Below are 15,000 nucleotides of genomic sequence, written 5' to 3' on the forward strand. Positions count from 1 at the left end.
CCCGCATACACTGTCTTCCGTCTGTGATTCTTCCGAGTAATTCATGAGCTGTTAATAGTAATGACTGATACAGTAACAATAATTATTACTACTACTATAATAAAACAATAAGAGCAACCAGCAAACAAAATAATAATAGTTCGTTTCCACTCAGCGATGTTTTCGGGCAAAGGGCGATGCAGAAAAAAAAAATTCTAAAATTGGCGATCGCTATCTCTGCTGATCATCAACGAAGCGCAAGATTCTGGCGCTGATCCTCACTATCTGATCTCCCCGTGACCATTAACGCATTAGCACAGTTATCGCTAAAGGTGATGTTGACTAAAACCAGGGCGATCGTAGCAGCTATTGGATCTGGCGCCGCTTCGATCTGACATAAAATCGCAGACTCTACTAATGACCATAATCGCGCGCTATTGCCAATAATGCAGACATAATCATTAACTGATGATCAATATTAACATTAGTAATGACCTTTGGCTTAATCATTAATGATGATAATTAAAGCTGATTATGCCATTAGGTTCAGTGCTCACAATACCCAATTAATATATAATAATACTGGTTACAAATCACAGTAACTATTACACAAAACAATAACAACGCTAAGCCTACAGTGAAACAGCAACGAATAACGATTATAATTACCGGTATTAATGATAACATTCATGAATAATCATTGGTCTGATTCAAACCTTAATTACAATGATGCTCAGAGCCTCTTCATTGTGAATAAATTTCATTCTTCGCTTATCAAATCAGCAGACTACCCACTCTATCATTTCTATTCAGCAGCTGCTATCTGTGAACTACATCCTTCACTCAACCAAAGGGACACGCCATCAATCTAATCATGCCAGATTTATGGTTGGATTTCCCACTTCTCTCTCTCTCTCTTTCTCTCTCTCTCTCTCTCTCTCTCTCTCTCTCTCTCTCTCTCTCTCTCTCTCTCTCTCTCTCTCTCTCTCTCTCTCTCACTCTCTCTAATACTTTTCCGGTCTTTGAGTGCTACCGCCGAGCATTACGGAAACTCTTCCACTCTCTTTGAATAACAAGACCTGTCAATTGCGAGTGTGTGACGTGACAAAGCACTCCGAAACTCGTCACGTAAATATAAACTTTATGCATTGCTTCAATATCTTATCAGGTGATACCTCCCCCTCTTTCGTTACTCTTTTTCTCGTTTCCAAATAATTATTTTATCTGTCTCTAAGTGTGGCTACCTCTAAATAAATCTAAATGTGCAAAAAAATATTTTATTGATATCCCTCTTTTCTCCCTTCACCCGTTTTAACAGAGAGAGGGAAAGGAGATGGTTGGAAAAACGGGATGTGTAATTATAAACATACATACATATTATATATACATATATATATATATATATATATATATATATGTATATATGTATATATATATGTATATATATATATGTGTATATATAACTATGTATGTATATATATATATATATATATATATATATATATATATGTATATATATAAATAAATATATATATGTATATATATACATATATAAATATATATGTATATATATAAATAAATATATATATGTATATTATATATATATATATATATATATATATTATATAATATATATATATATACAGACATACACAGCACATTTCTGGATTATATATATGTATGCATGTATATATATATATATATATATTATATATATATATATATATATATATATAATATATATATATATATATATATATATATTATATATATATATATATACACACACATATATATATATATATATATTATATATAATATATATATATATATATATATATATATATATATATATATATATATAAATACATATACACACGTCAGAGAGAGGGAGTGTGCAACCGAAAGAGTAAGACAGAGAGAAGAGATGACAAGTAATATAAACGAGAGAGAAAGGAAAGATAAAAAAACAAAAAAACAGAAAGGGTACGAACAAAGAAAATGGAGGAGAGAGAGAGAGAGAGAGAGAGAGAGAGAGAGAGTGGAAGAGAGAGAGAGAAAGGTGGGGGAGATATAGAGCGAGAGAGCAAGGAAGCAAGAGAGCGAGCGAGCGAGAGGAGACTGCAAGCCATCTGCAGATGTGGTGTCGAGAGCAAGCAATCAATGCGCGGCCGTCTCTCCGTATCTTTCTTCCAGGATTCCAGTCTTATTGATTACGCCAGGCATTCATTGCCAAGGTGGGGATAAAGAGCCCGGAATCCTATATAGAGCCCGGAATGCTATTCACTGCGATATTTAAATAGCATTCCCACGAGAGCGCGCACGGGGAAACTTTGGACGGGAAGCGTATATGTATATTTATGTGAGAGAGCGAGTGTGTGTACGCGTGCGTGTGCATATATATATACATACACATAAAGGTTATACACACACACACACACAAACATTGATATATATATATATATATGTGTGTGTGTGTGTGTGTGTGTGTGTGTGTGTGTGTGTGTGTGTGTGTGTGTCGAGAGAGAAAGAGAGAGAGAGATAGAGAGATAGAGAGAGAGAGGAGAGAGAGAGAGAGAGAGAGAGAGAGAGAGAGAGAGAGAGAGAGAGAGAGAGAGAGAGAGAGAGAGAGAGAGAGAGAGAGAGAGAGAGAGAGAGAGAGAGAGAGAGAGAGAGAGAGAGAGAGAGAGAGAGAGAGAGAGAGAGAGAGAGAGGAGAGAGAGAGAGAGAGAGAAGAGAGAAGAGAGAGGAGAGAAGACAGAGAGAAGAGAGAGAGAGAGAGAGAGAGAGAGAGGAGAGAAGAGAGAGAGAAAGGGGAGAGAGAGAGAGAGAAGAAGAGAGGAGAGAGAGAGAGAGAGAGTGAGAGAGAGAGAGAGAGAGAGAGAGAGAGAGAGAGAGAGAGAGAGAGAGAGAGAGAGAGAGAGAGAGAGAGAGAGAGAGAGAGAGAGAGAGAAGCAGGGGGAAAACAGAATAACTTCAAAACCAAACCAAACAACATTTTCCCTATTTTTCTGGAAAAAACAGCAAGGCGAGAGAACGACCTCCTGACATGCTGGATCTCACTCGAACTTCACTCTAAAAAGAAGAAAAAAAAAGGAAAAAAACTTGGCCCTTGCTAAAGTTATTTGCACAATAAAATGAACGTTCGGTTTGTATTGTGCAAAAAATCAGATGAAATACAAACACGGCCGTATGATTTTTATTAGCGCTTGGGGAGTTGATATAGCACATGAGAAAGAGGAGTGAGAGAGAGTGAAAGGATGGAAAGGAGGAAAAGGGGAAGGGAATGAGGAAGAGTGAGTGTGAAAAGGAGAGGGAGAGGTAGTGGGGGAAAAGAGAGAGAGAGAGAGAGAGAGAGAGAGAGAGAGAGAGAGAGAGAGAGAGAGAGAGAGAGAGAGAGAGAGAGAGAGAGAGAGAGAGAGAGAGAGAGAGAGAGGGTGGAGGGGATAAAAGCGACAGACAAAGAAAGAGGAGAAAGAAAGACTGATAGAGTATAGCCATAAATGTCATCTAACCGTCTCCTCCATCTAAGATTTCAATTCGGAATCCAAGACAACACATTTTCTGGATGGAAACGGCCTTATCGTGGTTGTATAAGTCGGCTACGTGTCAGCATCCACGGAAAATCGAAGCTTGCAACATCAATTAAAGTGAATCTCTCGACCCAGCCATTACGGAACCAACAATAGCTGGCGGACACATACAAGTGTTCACGCGAATGCGCTCGCACAGACACTTAAGCAGAGAGCTAGGGCAAGCGGGGTGAAAGGGTGAGAAAGAGAGAAAGAGAGAAATAGAGAAAGAAAGAGAGAGAGAGAGAGAGAGAGAGAGAGAGAGAGAGAGAGAGAGAGAGAGAGAGAGAGAGAGAGAGAGAGAGAGAGAGAGAGAGAGAGAGAGAGAGAGAGAGAGAGAGAGAGAGAGAGAGAGAGAGAGAGAGAGAGAGAGAGAGAGAGAGAGAGAAAGAGAGAGAAAGAGAGAGTCAGAGTCAGAGAGTCAGAGAGTCAGAAAGAGAGAGTCAGAGAGTCAGAGAGAAAGAGAGAGAGAGAGAGAGAGACTAACCGATACAACCTTTTCAGGAGGAGTAACCAGCAGTCCATCCATTATAGACAGCTCAGCCTGTAATGATCAAGAGAATAGCCGGCGCAAGACGTGTAACAGGCGGCGCTTTTGCCATTCAAAGATTTCACAGATGCTTCATAACAGGACTACGTATATATATGTATACATGGACAACGCACTTGAAACGCCTAGAGTATGAAGAAAACGAGTGAAATTTCCGCCAGAGGCAGCCATGATAACTTGTGAATCACCAAGCGAAATGTGAGAAAAGCTGTAAAATACATACATACATACATATGTACATACACTTTAATGAATATATATATTTTTTCTTCCCTCTTCTTTCGCTCTTTTTCGTATGCATTCCTTTCGATCGTGGAGATATCACAAATTAACCCAACCATGAATTTTACTTATTTATAAAGATGGCTTGAGAGTTATGTCTGTGATAGAGTTTGTAATTTTTTATATATCTTCAGAGTTTTGTGTTGGTGCTGGTGGTGATATTGTCCGTGGTGGTGATGGTGGTGGTGATGGTGGAGGTGGTGGTGATGGTGGAGGTGGTGGTGATGGTGGAGGTGGTGGTGATGGTGATGGTGGAGGTGGTGGTGGGGATGACGGAGAGGATGGTGGTGATGGAGATAGTGGTGATGGTGGTGGGGATGGTGGAGGTAGTGGGAATGGTGGAGATGGTGGATGTACTGAAGATGATGGGTGTGGTAGCGATGGTGAAGGTGGTGGTGATATTGTTCATGGTAATGGTGATAGTAGTAGTGATGGTGATGATTATAAAATATGGCGATAATTATAAAAATTATAATGAAGAATAGTGTTAATAAAAAATATCGTAATGCTAATAAAAATTAAAAAAAAATAATAATAGCAATACACTAACGGACTATAATTCTATATAGTAGTGGAAATAATCGTACTTTAATGGCAGTTATAATACGAGAAATAAGGTCGACAAATGTAATAATAATAATATGGTAATTATAATAATGATGATGGTAATATGGTTTAGTGATAACGATAATGATGATGATGATTATGACGATAAGGATAGCGATGATGATAAAAATCAATCACACTACTATTACTACTATAATCATTATCATTATCTTTATAATAATCATCAAATTGCTATCAACACTACTATCACTATTATCGTCATTAATATCATTAGTAATGTTGCCACAACTAGTACTAGTAATAGCAACAGCAACCACATCAACAGTGATAATAGTAGTGGTACTAGTAATAATTACTAATGATGATGACAGAAAAAAATGATTATCACCAGTGTTATCACCATACCCAGTATCATCACCACCATCATTACCTTACCGATTTCAGTATTTTCATTAGCGCCAATATCATTATAAAGATTTGTGCTATATCAATACTACAAGTGACGAGAGTGATAATGATGATAGTAGCATTACTGTTTCTACTACTGCCAATGCGACTACTAATAATATAGTGATAAAGAATAAGAGTAATAATAATGATAATAATATCAATTACAGTAGTATCAGTTATAAAAAAATATATAATAATAAGGATAATCATAAAAATAGTAACAATAACAACGATAACAATAATAACAACAATAACATAAACGACACTAAAAACACAACAATAACAACAACAACAACAAATGCAACGCAACAAGATGACAACACAACACATTTCCTAACCTCAACAACAGCCCAGTGGACTTCCCCTGCAAGACAAGCAGTGTACTGCGCGAAACAATAGCATAGTAATGGCGGTGAAATCTAACACATAATAGTATTGACGATTTTTAATTGCACTGAAGCTTCCGGGACTCGCGATAACTTCCTTTGCTGGTTTGTATGATTGATTGTTTGGGTGCGAGTGAAGACGTGTGTGCGTTTGCGTGTGTTTTGGTGCGTGTACGTGAGACTCTGTGCGTTTATGTAAATTTGTATTTATGTTATGTTTGTTCGTTCTTGTCATGATTGGCCTACTTATGTAAACATCTATCTATCTATGCACACATATATGCATGTATATGTGTATGTGTATGTGTATGTGTATGTGTATGTATGTATGTATGTATGTATGTATGTATGTATGTATGTATGTATATGTATATGTATATGTATATGTATATGTATATATATATACATACATATATATATATATATATATATATATATATGTGTGTGTGTGTGTGTGTGTGTGTGTGTGTGTGTGTGTGTGTGTGTGTGTGTGTGTGTGTGTGTGTGTGTGTGTGTGTATACATATACATACATACATAAAAATTTATATATATATATATATATATATATATATATATATATATATGTATGTATGTGTGTTTGTATATATATACATGTATACTGAAATAAACACACAAACACATAAACACACACACACACACACACACACACACACACACACACACACACACACACACACACACACACACACACACACACACACACACACACACACACACACAATAAATTAAATCAAATCTAATACAGCCTTTGTATATGTCAAATTCGGACTTATACATGAACAACAATGTCCCAAACAAATAAAACATTTCATATCATGTCAAGCATATCCAAATATCTAAAAAAACAATAATAAGATCACCAAAGCTCAGAAATCGAGCGACATAACAGCGCTGTCCACAACCCACCCACTTTCCCTGCAGGACACATGACCTAAAAGCTTCTCCAGTGACCTGCTAGTGACCTAACATCACTTCGACCTCTGCTATCACGTCTACCTAACCGCCCACCGGCTGAGGGCCCGCCCACCAGTTCAACATGCGCAAAATCAATATACCACGCCTTTAAAAAGAACTTTTCTAAGATATTACAGCCACTTCACACCTCCCCCTAACCCCCCTTTGATTTCAGTATCAGCTCGTACACGTTGCATGCATTCGGTGACACAAGAAACGGCTTTCGATATCATGAAAACGGCCTATTGGCACTTGCGACCTAGGCACTGCTCCTGAGGCATCATCCCCCCATCTCGTCCCCTTCAGCTGGCTGGGAACGGAGGCAGCGTCTCTCGAGGGGAACTAAAATGTTTCCCCTCGTAACACCGCAAAACGCCAGGCATTCTCCTCGTTCACACCTCTACGGTACTCACCTTCACATCCTTGCTGGTGTTTAGGTACACGACCACACAAAGCGTCCACACACACGAAATGAAGATGAAGAGTTTGCAGTTCCTCCGCATCGTAGTAAGAGGTCCTCACGACACGGAGTCTGGACCAACACTGAGTGCTATTAGGTGTGAGTGCCACTTGGTGCCTCCTTTCCTTCGACCTTGTAGAAGGGATTGATTCGTGTTTTTGTGATAAGTTTGCTCTCATTTTATGTTCATTCTCATTTTAGGTAGGTGTTAAGTAGAATATAATGAAATTATCATATCATTTTGATAGACATGTGTTATTCATTCCGCGTTGCCCCTGAACCCCGAAATGCTTGGATGTTTGAATACATTTACTTCTTTTCAAGTTATTTCTTGCACTTGAAAGAACTACATAGTTACCGTTAACACGATCTAAAAAATAAGAAAGTTAAAAGGATATCGTTTTGATCCTATCAGATGTTCGCTGTGATAATAACGCCATAATTTAATATATTTTTTCCTCATCGAGTCCCATACTAATATGAATATTTTACATCAAAAGGACCTTCATAGAAATATATTTCAAAAAGATAAACTACTAACCAGACTCAAAAATCATAAAAGAGAACACCAAAAGGACATGAAAATCCCCCGTCAAAATACCGACTGAAGACGTAATGTTTTGGTCGAGTTGGAACTTTTCAATGTCATATATATCCTTTTTAGCAACATTTTTAACCTTTTTAACCATTTCACGGAGGGTTGTCGGAAATGTCCACTAGCATCACACTCCAAGAGGACGTGAAGAATGCAAGAATACCAGGAACAGCGTATATTTCTGGTAAGAATGGGAGTAAATGATGTTTACTGTGGATGGCAATTGTTAAATATGGTATATTTTTAAATCTAGTTTGGGCAGATCTTGTCTTTCTTTATGTTATTTTATAAAGAGGAGAGAAGCAGGTATGAAATTAATGATATATAAGATATTATATGTATGTTATGGAAATGTTTCCATATTGTAGTATTAATTTCTTGATTGGTTTAGACCGGCTGCCGGTCACTCATTTCATAGTTTAGCATGAATGGCTTTTCTGAAACTTGAAGACTCTTAAGAGAAATGGAAATTTCTCAGTAAATTCAAAATCTTTTGAAGTTATTAACCCGTTAACAATGGATGACAAGACATCACGTCTAATGGTTTTCGGGTTAGATGCCGGGATTGAGATATTTAGTCAAGGCCTGCGTGCCGGGTCATCGTTGGGCTTATGCTTTGTAACATCCTGGCATTTCGACCATTAACCCTATGATGACGGTGCGTCACACCCGTGTGACACAGCCAAACTCCCGATGCTGGGGCGTCGTGCGAGTGTGACGATTTCAATGCAATATTGCAATCGCCCGGCATAGGGGTCTTCGCGTAGCGAGTGCCCCGTCGGGAAAGGGTTAAGAGCCAAAATATCCCTGTTTTGAATGGGTGTAGGAAAAAAAGTAAATTTTCTGAGTATTGCTGCATTACTAAATACCACAAAAATAATAATGATGGCTTCCTCTTGCCCAAGACTACTCACATATAGTGAACATTACCTGTGATTCCACCCCAATACCCAACAAGCTGGGCTTGAATACTAGGGGAGGGCATCCTTTACGGATCAGGGTCTTCGACCTCCATCCTGTACTGGGAAACTGTTGACTGATGTCATTTTGTGTTAAGTGAAATGCACTTATTTGAAAAAAACCATCAATTGAAAAAACAATATATTTATATGTATATATATAATATTTATATATATATATGTATATATATATATATATATATGTATATATACACATATATATACATATATATATATATATATATATATATATATATATATGTATAATGTATATATGTATATATATATGTGTATAATGTATATATGTATATATGTATATATGTATATATGTATATATGTATATATATATATATATATATATATATATATATATATATATATATATATATATATATATGTATATATATATATATATATATATATACATATATATATGTGTGTATATATATATATTTTTTTTTTACTTATTATGGACGGGATTAAGCATCGGTATTGGTGGTATTGGTGGTATTAGCGAATTTTGGAGGTATTGATTTTGGTATCCATGAAAAATAGCTGATGCCAGCCAATACCTTTCTGGATCTCAGATATTACAGACAAGGTCTGCCCTGGAACATTACCTCACTCTATCACTCTTTATTTCAGTTGAGGTATAAACTTATAAGAACAATTAGGGTTGGATAAAGCAGAGATGAGTGAGTGAGTGATTAAGTGAGTGAGTGAGTGAGTGAGAGAGAGAGTGATTGGGTTTGATTAACCCACTCACGCCGGATGACGTGCTGACACGTTTCGTGGTTTTCGCGTCCGACGCCGCCGACGAGATATCTGGCCAAGGCCGGTGCTCGGGGTGAGCGAGCGGGCAGCCCAGGCTCGCGGCCCGTGCGCCCGAGAATCTCGAAGTGTTCGGATGATGCGTTCGAAAACCTCGGTATAGCGACCGTGCAAAGCCGGAATGGCCCCGGCGTGAATGGGTTAATGATTCAGGAGAGATGAGAAAGACATCATGGCCAGGCCCTGGCTCCTCTAAGCTCTCTCACCATCTTTCCGCAGTTTATATTCTTATCCATGTCAAAGCAAATGTGGATGACCCTCATTCATTGTCCTAGACCACTGCGAAACCGTTACTTATGTTTTTACACCTCTGTTCCCGTCCATGACATAATTTTGTTCCTCTTTTTTTTTTAATATGTCCTAGGTAAAGGACATTGATAATGAGATGCTTGTTCTGGAAGATAAGGGAAAAACTCCTTGACAAACAGCATAGAATCATTTACTGAAGAAACCAACAGCAATGACTCTGAGAGTAATGGAGTTGGAGATTCATTGACTCAAAACGTGTGTGTGTGCGAGTTTGTTTGTGTATGTATATTTATAGGTATACAGAATCACACATGCTTATATAGATGCATACATACATACATGGATCTCCACACATTAAAAATAGGCTGTAATTTGAATATTCCATTGATCACCAAACTGTATCCTATAGATATTTTTTATTTCTCCAAATATTTTCAATTTATTATTTATATTGAAAGCCACAGTTTAAAACATCAAGAAATATAAATGCAATATGATACCCTAACTATTGTGGATGGGTGGCAACATGTTGATGCCATGAGCATTTTGGACTATATGTGAGGTGTGTAAGAAGAGACTGCCAGTTTGGCTGTTTTGCCGAGTGGCATTAGGAGAGAGAAAGAGGAGGAGTGTATATAATTGTCAATAGTCTTTTTTCTTATAACATTAAAGAAAATGTTTTGTCAACTGTATTTCTTTTTCCATAAAATTGTGATAGTGAGTTTTAAACTGAGTGAACAGTGTACATTCCTCCTTTTAATGAAGACTAAACTACAGATATTATCTGTCTAAGCATTGTCATAGGATACGGGTTCCAATATGTCTTACAACATGAGTAAACACAAGAAAGTATAAAATATTTTCAATACTCTAATGTATAAATGAACAGGAGTTGGGCAGAAAAAATGGCTGTGGGTTGAAGCATAAATCAACTGCATTTCACTAACCCTCCCATCCGGCAGGCCTGCATCAACTTTATATGCTCCGTCAGCAATGCTTTATTAAAATGAAAAGATCTGCAGACCTAGCAGACATGGACGAAGTCAGTTAAGGAAAAACTAAAAGAGAGGGACTTGAAAATTGTCTAGTCATTCATCATGCAAATTATTTAATTAATTCATTTTGACATATATCTTTATCAGAATTACATGCATGCAATTTAGATGAAGATGTAACATAAAATCAGTCTATTAGATCCCCTGTATCATTGGATTATTTATTTTCATTCATATATTTTCTGCATTTGTCCTTGTGAATTCAGAAGATTCTTTCACCATTTTGAAGTATGAAATGTATCACTGGCAAGATCAAAAGTCTGAGATTATATACATTTTCATAACTATAGCATCATTCCATTGGTGTGATATCAAGATGCTTCCAGATTCTTCTACTCTCAGCCAATGTCACCAAGCTAAAGAAATTATATGTCTCTTGTTTCACTCTCTTTCCCTTCTCTTTCTTTCCACCTTTGTCTATCTAAAAAAAAAAAACTAAAAGGATTTTTATCTTTTGCACTCTGTTTATGTCAATGGCTCCTGATTTTAGATTTACAAGGTTTAAGAGGTTATACCCCTGAGGTTTGGGTTTTATAATCAAACATTTTTAACTATCTCTTGTTTAGAGTAATTATGCAAGAGTGGTCAATTTGCTGGAGATGGGGCAATATGGCTTTGATTATGGTTATTTTGTGAATAGGCCTTGATGACCTATATTTATTTCCTTAGTCTTTTGAAATTAGGACTTTAAATGCTATCAATTATTTTGGATCTTGTCTAGATTTAGTATTGATTTAGGAGAGAAGCTTTCATTGGAGAATCATTATATAGTGCAATGCTGAATTACAGAAATACTTTCTTCTAAATTTCTTTCTTGCATCAAGACGTAGAGCAGCATAACTTGAAAAGAGTTATGTTATGGTGAAAGAAAATACTCTTTATTATCTATATCAGCTTATGCTTCTAAAAATAGTAATTCTAAATAAATACCAAAAAATGACCCATTGAAGTTTTAACCCATTTCAGATAGGGGATAGATTCGTTTGCCCATTCTCCAGGATGGGTTTTATTTCAGACTTTGAGTTTCCAAATTCTCTCTCAGCACTCACTGTAAAACTAGAGCCATTTTTGTGTTTTACTTTTTGTGTATTTTATTGTGTTTAGAGACTTATATGTGCCATATGACAGGCTCTATCAATGCTGCTGTTGACTGAAATTGTAGTATTGGATCCATATCATTATTTTCTTTGTACCCAGTGTGATAGAAGTATTGCTGTTATATGGGAGGACAAAAAGCAACTTTATTTTTTCGTATTTGTGTGCTGTCATGATGAATATGAAACATATAACCATCTACAATGAAGATAACATGAAGATGTAGGGAAGAGGAAGGAAGCCTGTGCTTATGACTGTGAGTGCCACATCAAAAGGCATCCCTATTGGCACAGGAGCACATTTTAGACATTTGGGATGGTTTGAATCACCTTCCTCTTTCCGTTCTGCCTGCACATCCTTCATCTATGGTGCTTTAGAGCAAGAGGTCTTCAACTTACTATGTGTCACTGTTCTATAAAGATAGTGCTTGCTAGAGACCGTGGATGGGTATCATTCAAGGCTCTCTCTCCTGCTGGTGCTAGAAGAAAGTGGTGCCATCTAGGTTTTGGATGTTAGGTTTGCTTAATATTACAGTAATTATAGTGATTATAACTGCAATTGTCGTCATTACTCACTCCTTACTCTTAGCACAATAATATAAAAACAGGGATCCTAAAGCCCCGAACGTCATGTATGTCCACAGTGTGTTAATGATGCATATTTATTTTAGTATTTTGCCTTTGTTGACCTGTTAAAGCTGCTTCATCTTAATTCAATATTGACTATTGATAAATATGATGAGTGCAGAATTTCCTCTTTAGAAGAGATATGATAAGATTTAGGGAAGTAGTTGAATACACCAATTTAATTTTAGATATTATGCATTGGGGAAATCATGATCTGAAATGATTAGTGAAAAGCTTTTATTTGTAAGTTCAAATTGGTTTAAGTAGAATGTAAAATATTTGTTATAAAACAAGTCATGAATGTTTTGATAATTATGGCTTAATATGTTAGTAAAATTTATTCCATTAACCCGTTAACGACAGAGGACATATTTTTTCGTCATACATGACGCAGGAGCTCTTGCCTGACAGTGGGCGTCATGACGTTCAGGGATTTTGGATCACTATGTCATTTTATTATGCTATGAGTAATGAGTGAGTGATGCTAACAATTGCAGTCATAATTATAATAACTGCTGTAATATTAAGCAAAAGGGGTTTCAACTCACTTCCAAAACCTAGATGGCACCACTTTCTTCTAGCACCAGCAGGAGAGAGAGCCTTGAATGGCACCCATCTACGGTCTCTAGCAAGCACTATCTCTTTAGAGGGATGGCACATAGCAAGTTGCCGACCTCTTGCTCTAAAGTACCGCAGATGAAAGATGTGCAGGCAGAACGAGAGGAGGAAGGTGACTCACACCATGCCCAATGCCTACAATGTGCCCCTGTGCCAGTAGGGATGCCTTTTATTGTGGCATCCACTGACAAAAGCACAAGTTTCCTTTCTCTTCCCTACCTCTTCATTTTGGATGGTTATAAGTTCGTGTTCGTTCCTGACAGCACAGAAATACGAAAAAATAAAGTTGCTTTTTGTCCCCCCCTAAAATAGTAATACTTCTATCACATTGAGTATAAAGAAAAAAAAATGAGTTGATATGGATCCTGAACTACAATTTTAGTCAACTGCAGAATTGACAGATATAAATTTCTAAAAACAGTAAAACACACAAAAAAACAGAACACAAAATGGCTCTAGCTCCACCATGATTGACTAAAAGGGAGTGGGAAAAGTCAAGGTATGTTGCTGCCTTGATCAGAAATAAAACTCATTCTGAAGCCTGTGTAAGCAAATCTATCCTCCGTCGGCAATGGGTTAACATTATGAAACTTATTTTTCCATTGTTGAGAAAAAGGAACTTGAAGAATATCCTAGTCATTGTTTTATACAATGTTTCTTACTGATGGGGAACTACAGAAAACCTGGAGCATAAAATCTAAGATAAGATTTTAATATCTGAGGTATTTACATGTATGTATTATCACTGTGTTAAGAATTAAACTATACTTATACCATGGTATCAGTACTTATTGATAACATAAATACAGCACTCTATTGTACTACTAGAGTACTTAACAACTCCTCTTGAAGCATGTGATAGCTTATTATTGTACTAGTTATCAGAAAATCTTCCATTCCTTTATCAGGTTCTTTGTCCAAAGATTTGTAAATGATTACAAATCTAAGTCTTTGATGATTATCCTAATTCAAGAGATGTCTAAAGAACTTCTTTTTATCATTATTACTATTGCTCTTATTACTATGACTGATTTGAATCACTGCCTGATATAGGAAAAGGTTTTTCGGTACTGGTATATCAATTTTTTTTTTTTTTTTCATTGATTCATTTGTCTGTATTTATTATTGTTGGCTGTCAAGGCTCATCATTCAGTCAGTCTTTCTTTCTTTCTTTCTTTCTTTCTTTCTTTCTTTCTTTCTTTCTTTCTTTCTTTCTTTATTTCTTTTTTTTTTTTTTTTTTTTTTTTTTTTTTTTTTTTAGAAAGAAGGGATTTTAACATAGTGAGCAATGCTTCTTTTTTTTTTTGCCAAGCCGCCTCCCATATCATCAGAAAGAAGAAGAAAAATATTGGATTAATTTTATGTACCTGCGTGTTAGGTACTCGTGGCAAGAAAAGAAACATCTGTTGTCAGTTATGGATGAGAGTGATTCATTTTTTACTTTTCTACTAAATTCTAAGAAATCACCTTCATTACCATTTTATATAAATTATCTAGCTTTCAGTCTGATATGAACTACGTGACCCGGAGTGGTTCCGGAAGGTCCCTCTGTCTGATTATTATTATTACATTTGGCTTGTATAGTAGTGATATGGGTAACATAGTTGGAAAAGTTAATGGAAAGGAAGTTGATGTTTTATTTTTTAAGTATTATTAATTATATCTAAGGGCTTATATAGTTCTTAGTGTAAAAGAGTATCTATCTCATTTGCTAGATCCATTATATGATTACTTGGTGGAGAAGCCTCT

General features: G+C 36.4%; 2 protein-coding genes across 5 annotated transcripts in view; one reads left to right on the plus strand and one right to left on the minus strand.

Annotated features, from left to right (window-relative positions):
* LOC147472132 (polypeptide N-acetylgalactosaminyltransferase-like) overlaps positions 1–7,308 on the minus strand; it is a 44,001-nt gene extending 36,693 nt beyond the window's left edge. For 3 of the 4 annotated variants that reach the window (XM_086530657.1, XM_086530661.1, XM_086530670.1), the window contains exon 1: positions 7,177–7,308. In XM_086530657.1, coding sequence (XP_086386783.1) covers positions 7,177–7,266 — 90 coding nt within the window. In that variant the 5' untranslated portion in view covers positions 7,267–7,308. The remainder of the gene's footprint in view (positions 1–7,176) is intronic. The other variant, XM_086530669.1, reaches the window with a different exon arrangement.
* Positions 7,302–15,000, plus strand: part of LOC122260220 (zinc transporter 6) — a 22,626-nt gene continuing 14,927 nt past the window's right edge. Inside the window, exon 1 of the mRNA XM_043027397.2 lies at positions 7,302–8,002. Coding sequence (XP_042883331.1) covers positions 7,933–8,002 — 70 coding nt within the window. The 5' untranslated portion in view covers positions 7,302–7,932. The remainder of the gene's footprint in view (positions 8,003–15,000) is intronic.

Source organism: Penaeus japonicus, unplaced genomic scaffold (genome assembly GCF_977035675.1).
Source record: "Penaeus japonicus unplaced genomic scaffold, GWHDUDI00000001_assembly GWHDUDI00000003, whole genome shotgun sequence".
Classification (NCBI taxonomy): Eukaryota; Metazoa; Arthropoda; class Malacostraca; order Decapoda; family Penaeidae; genus Penaeus; species Penaeus japonicus.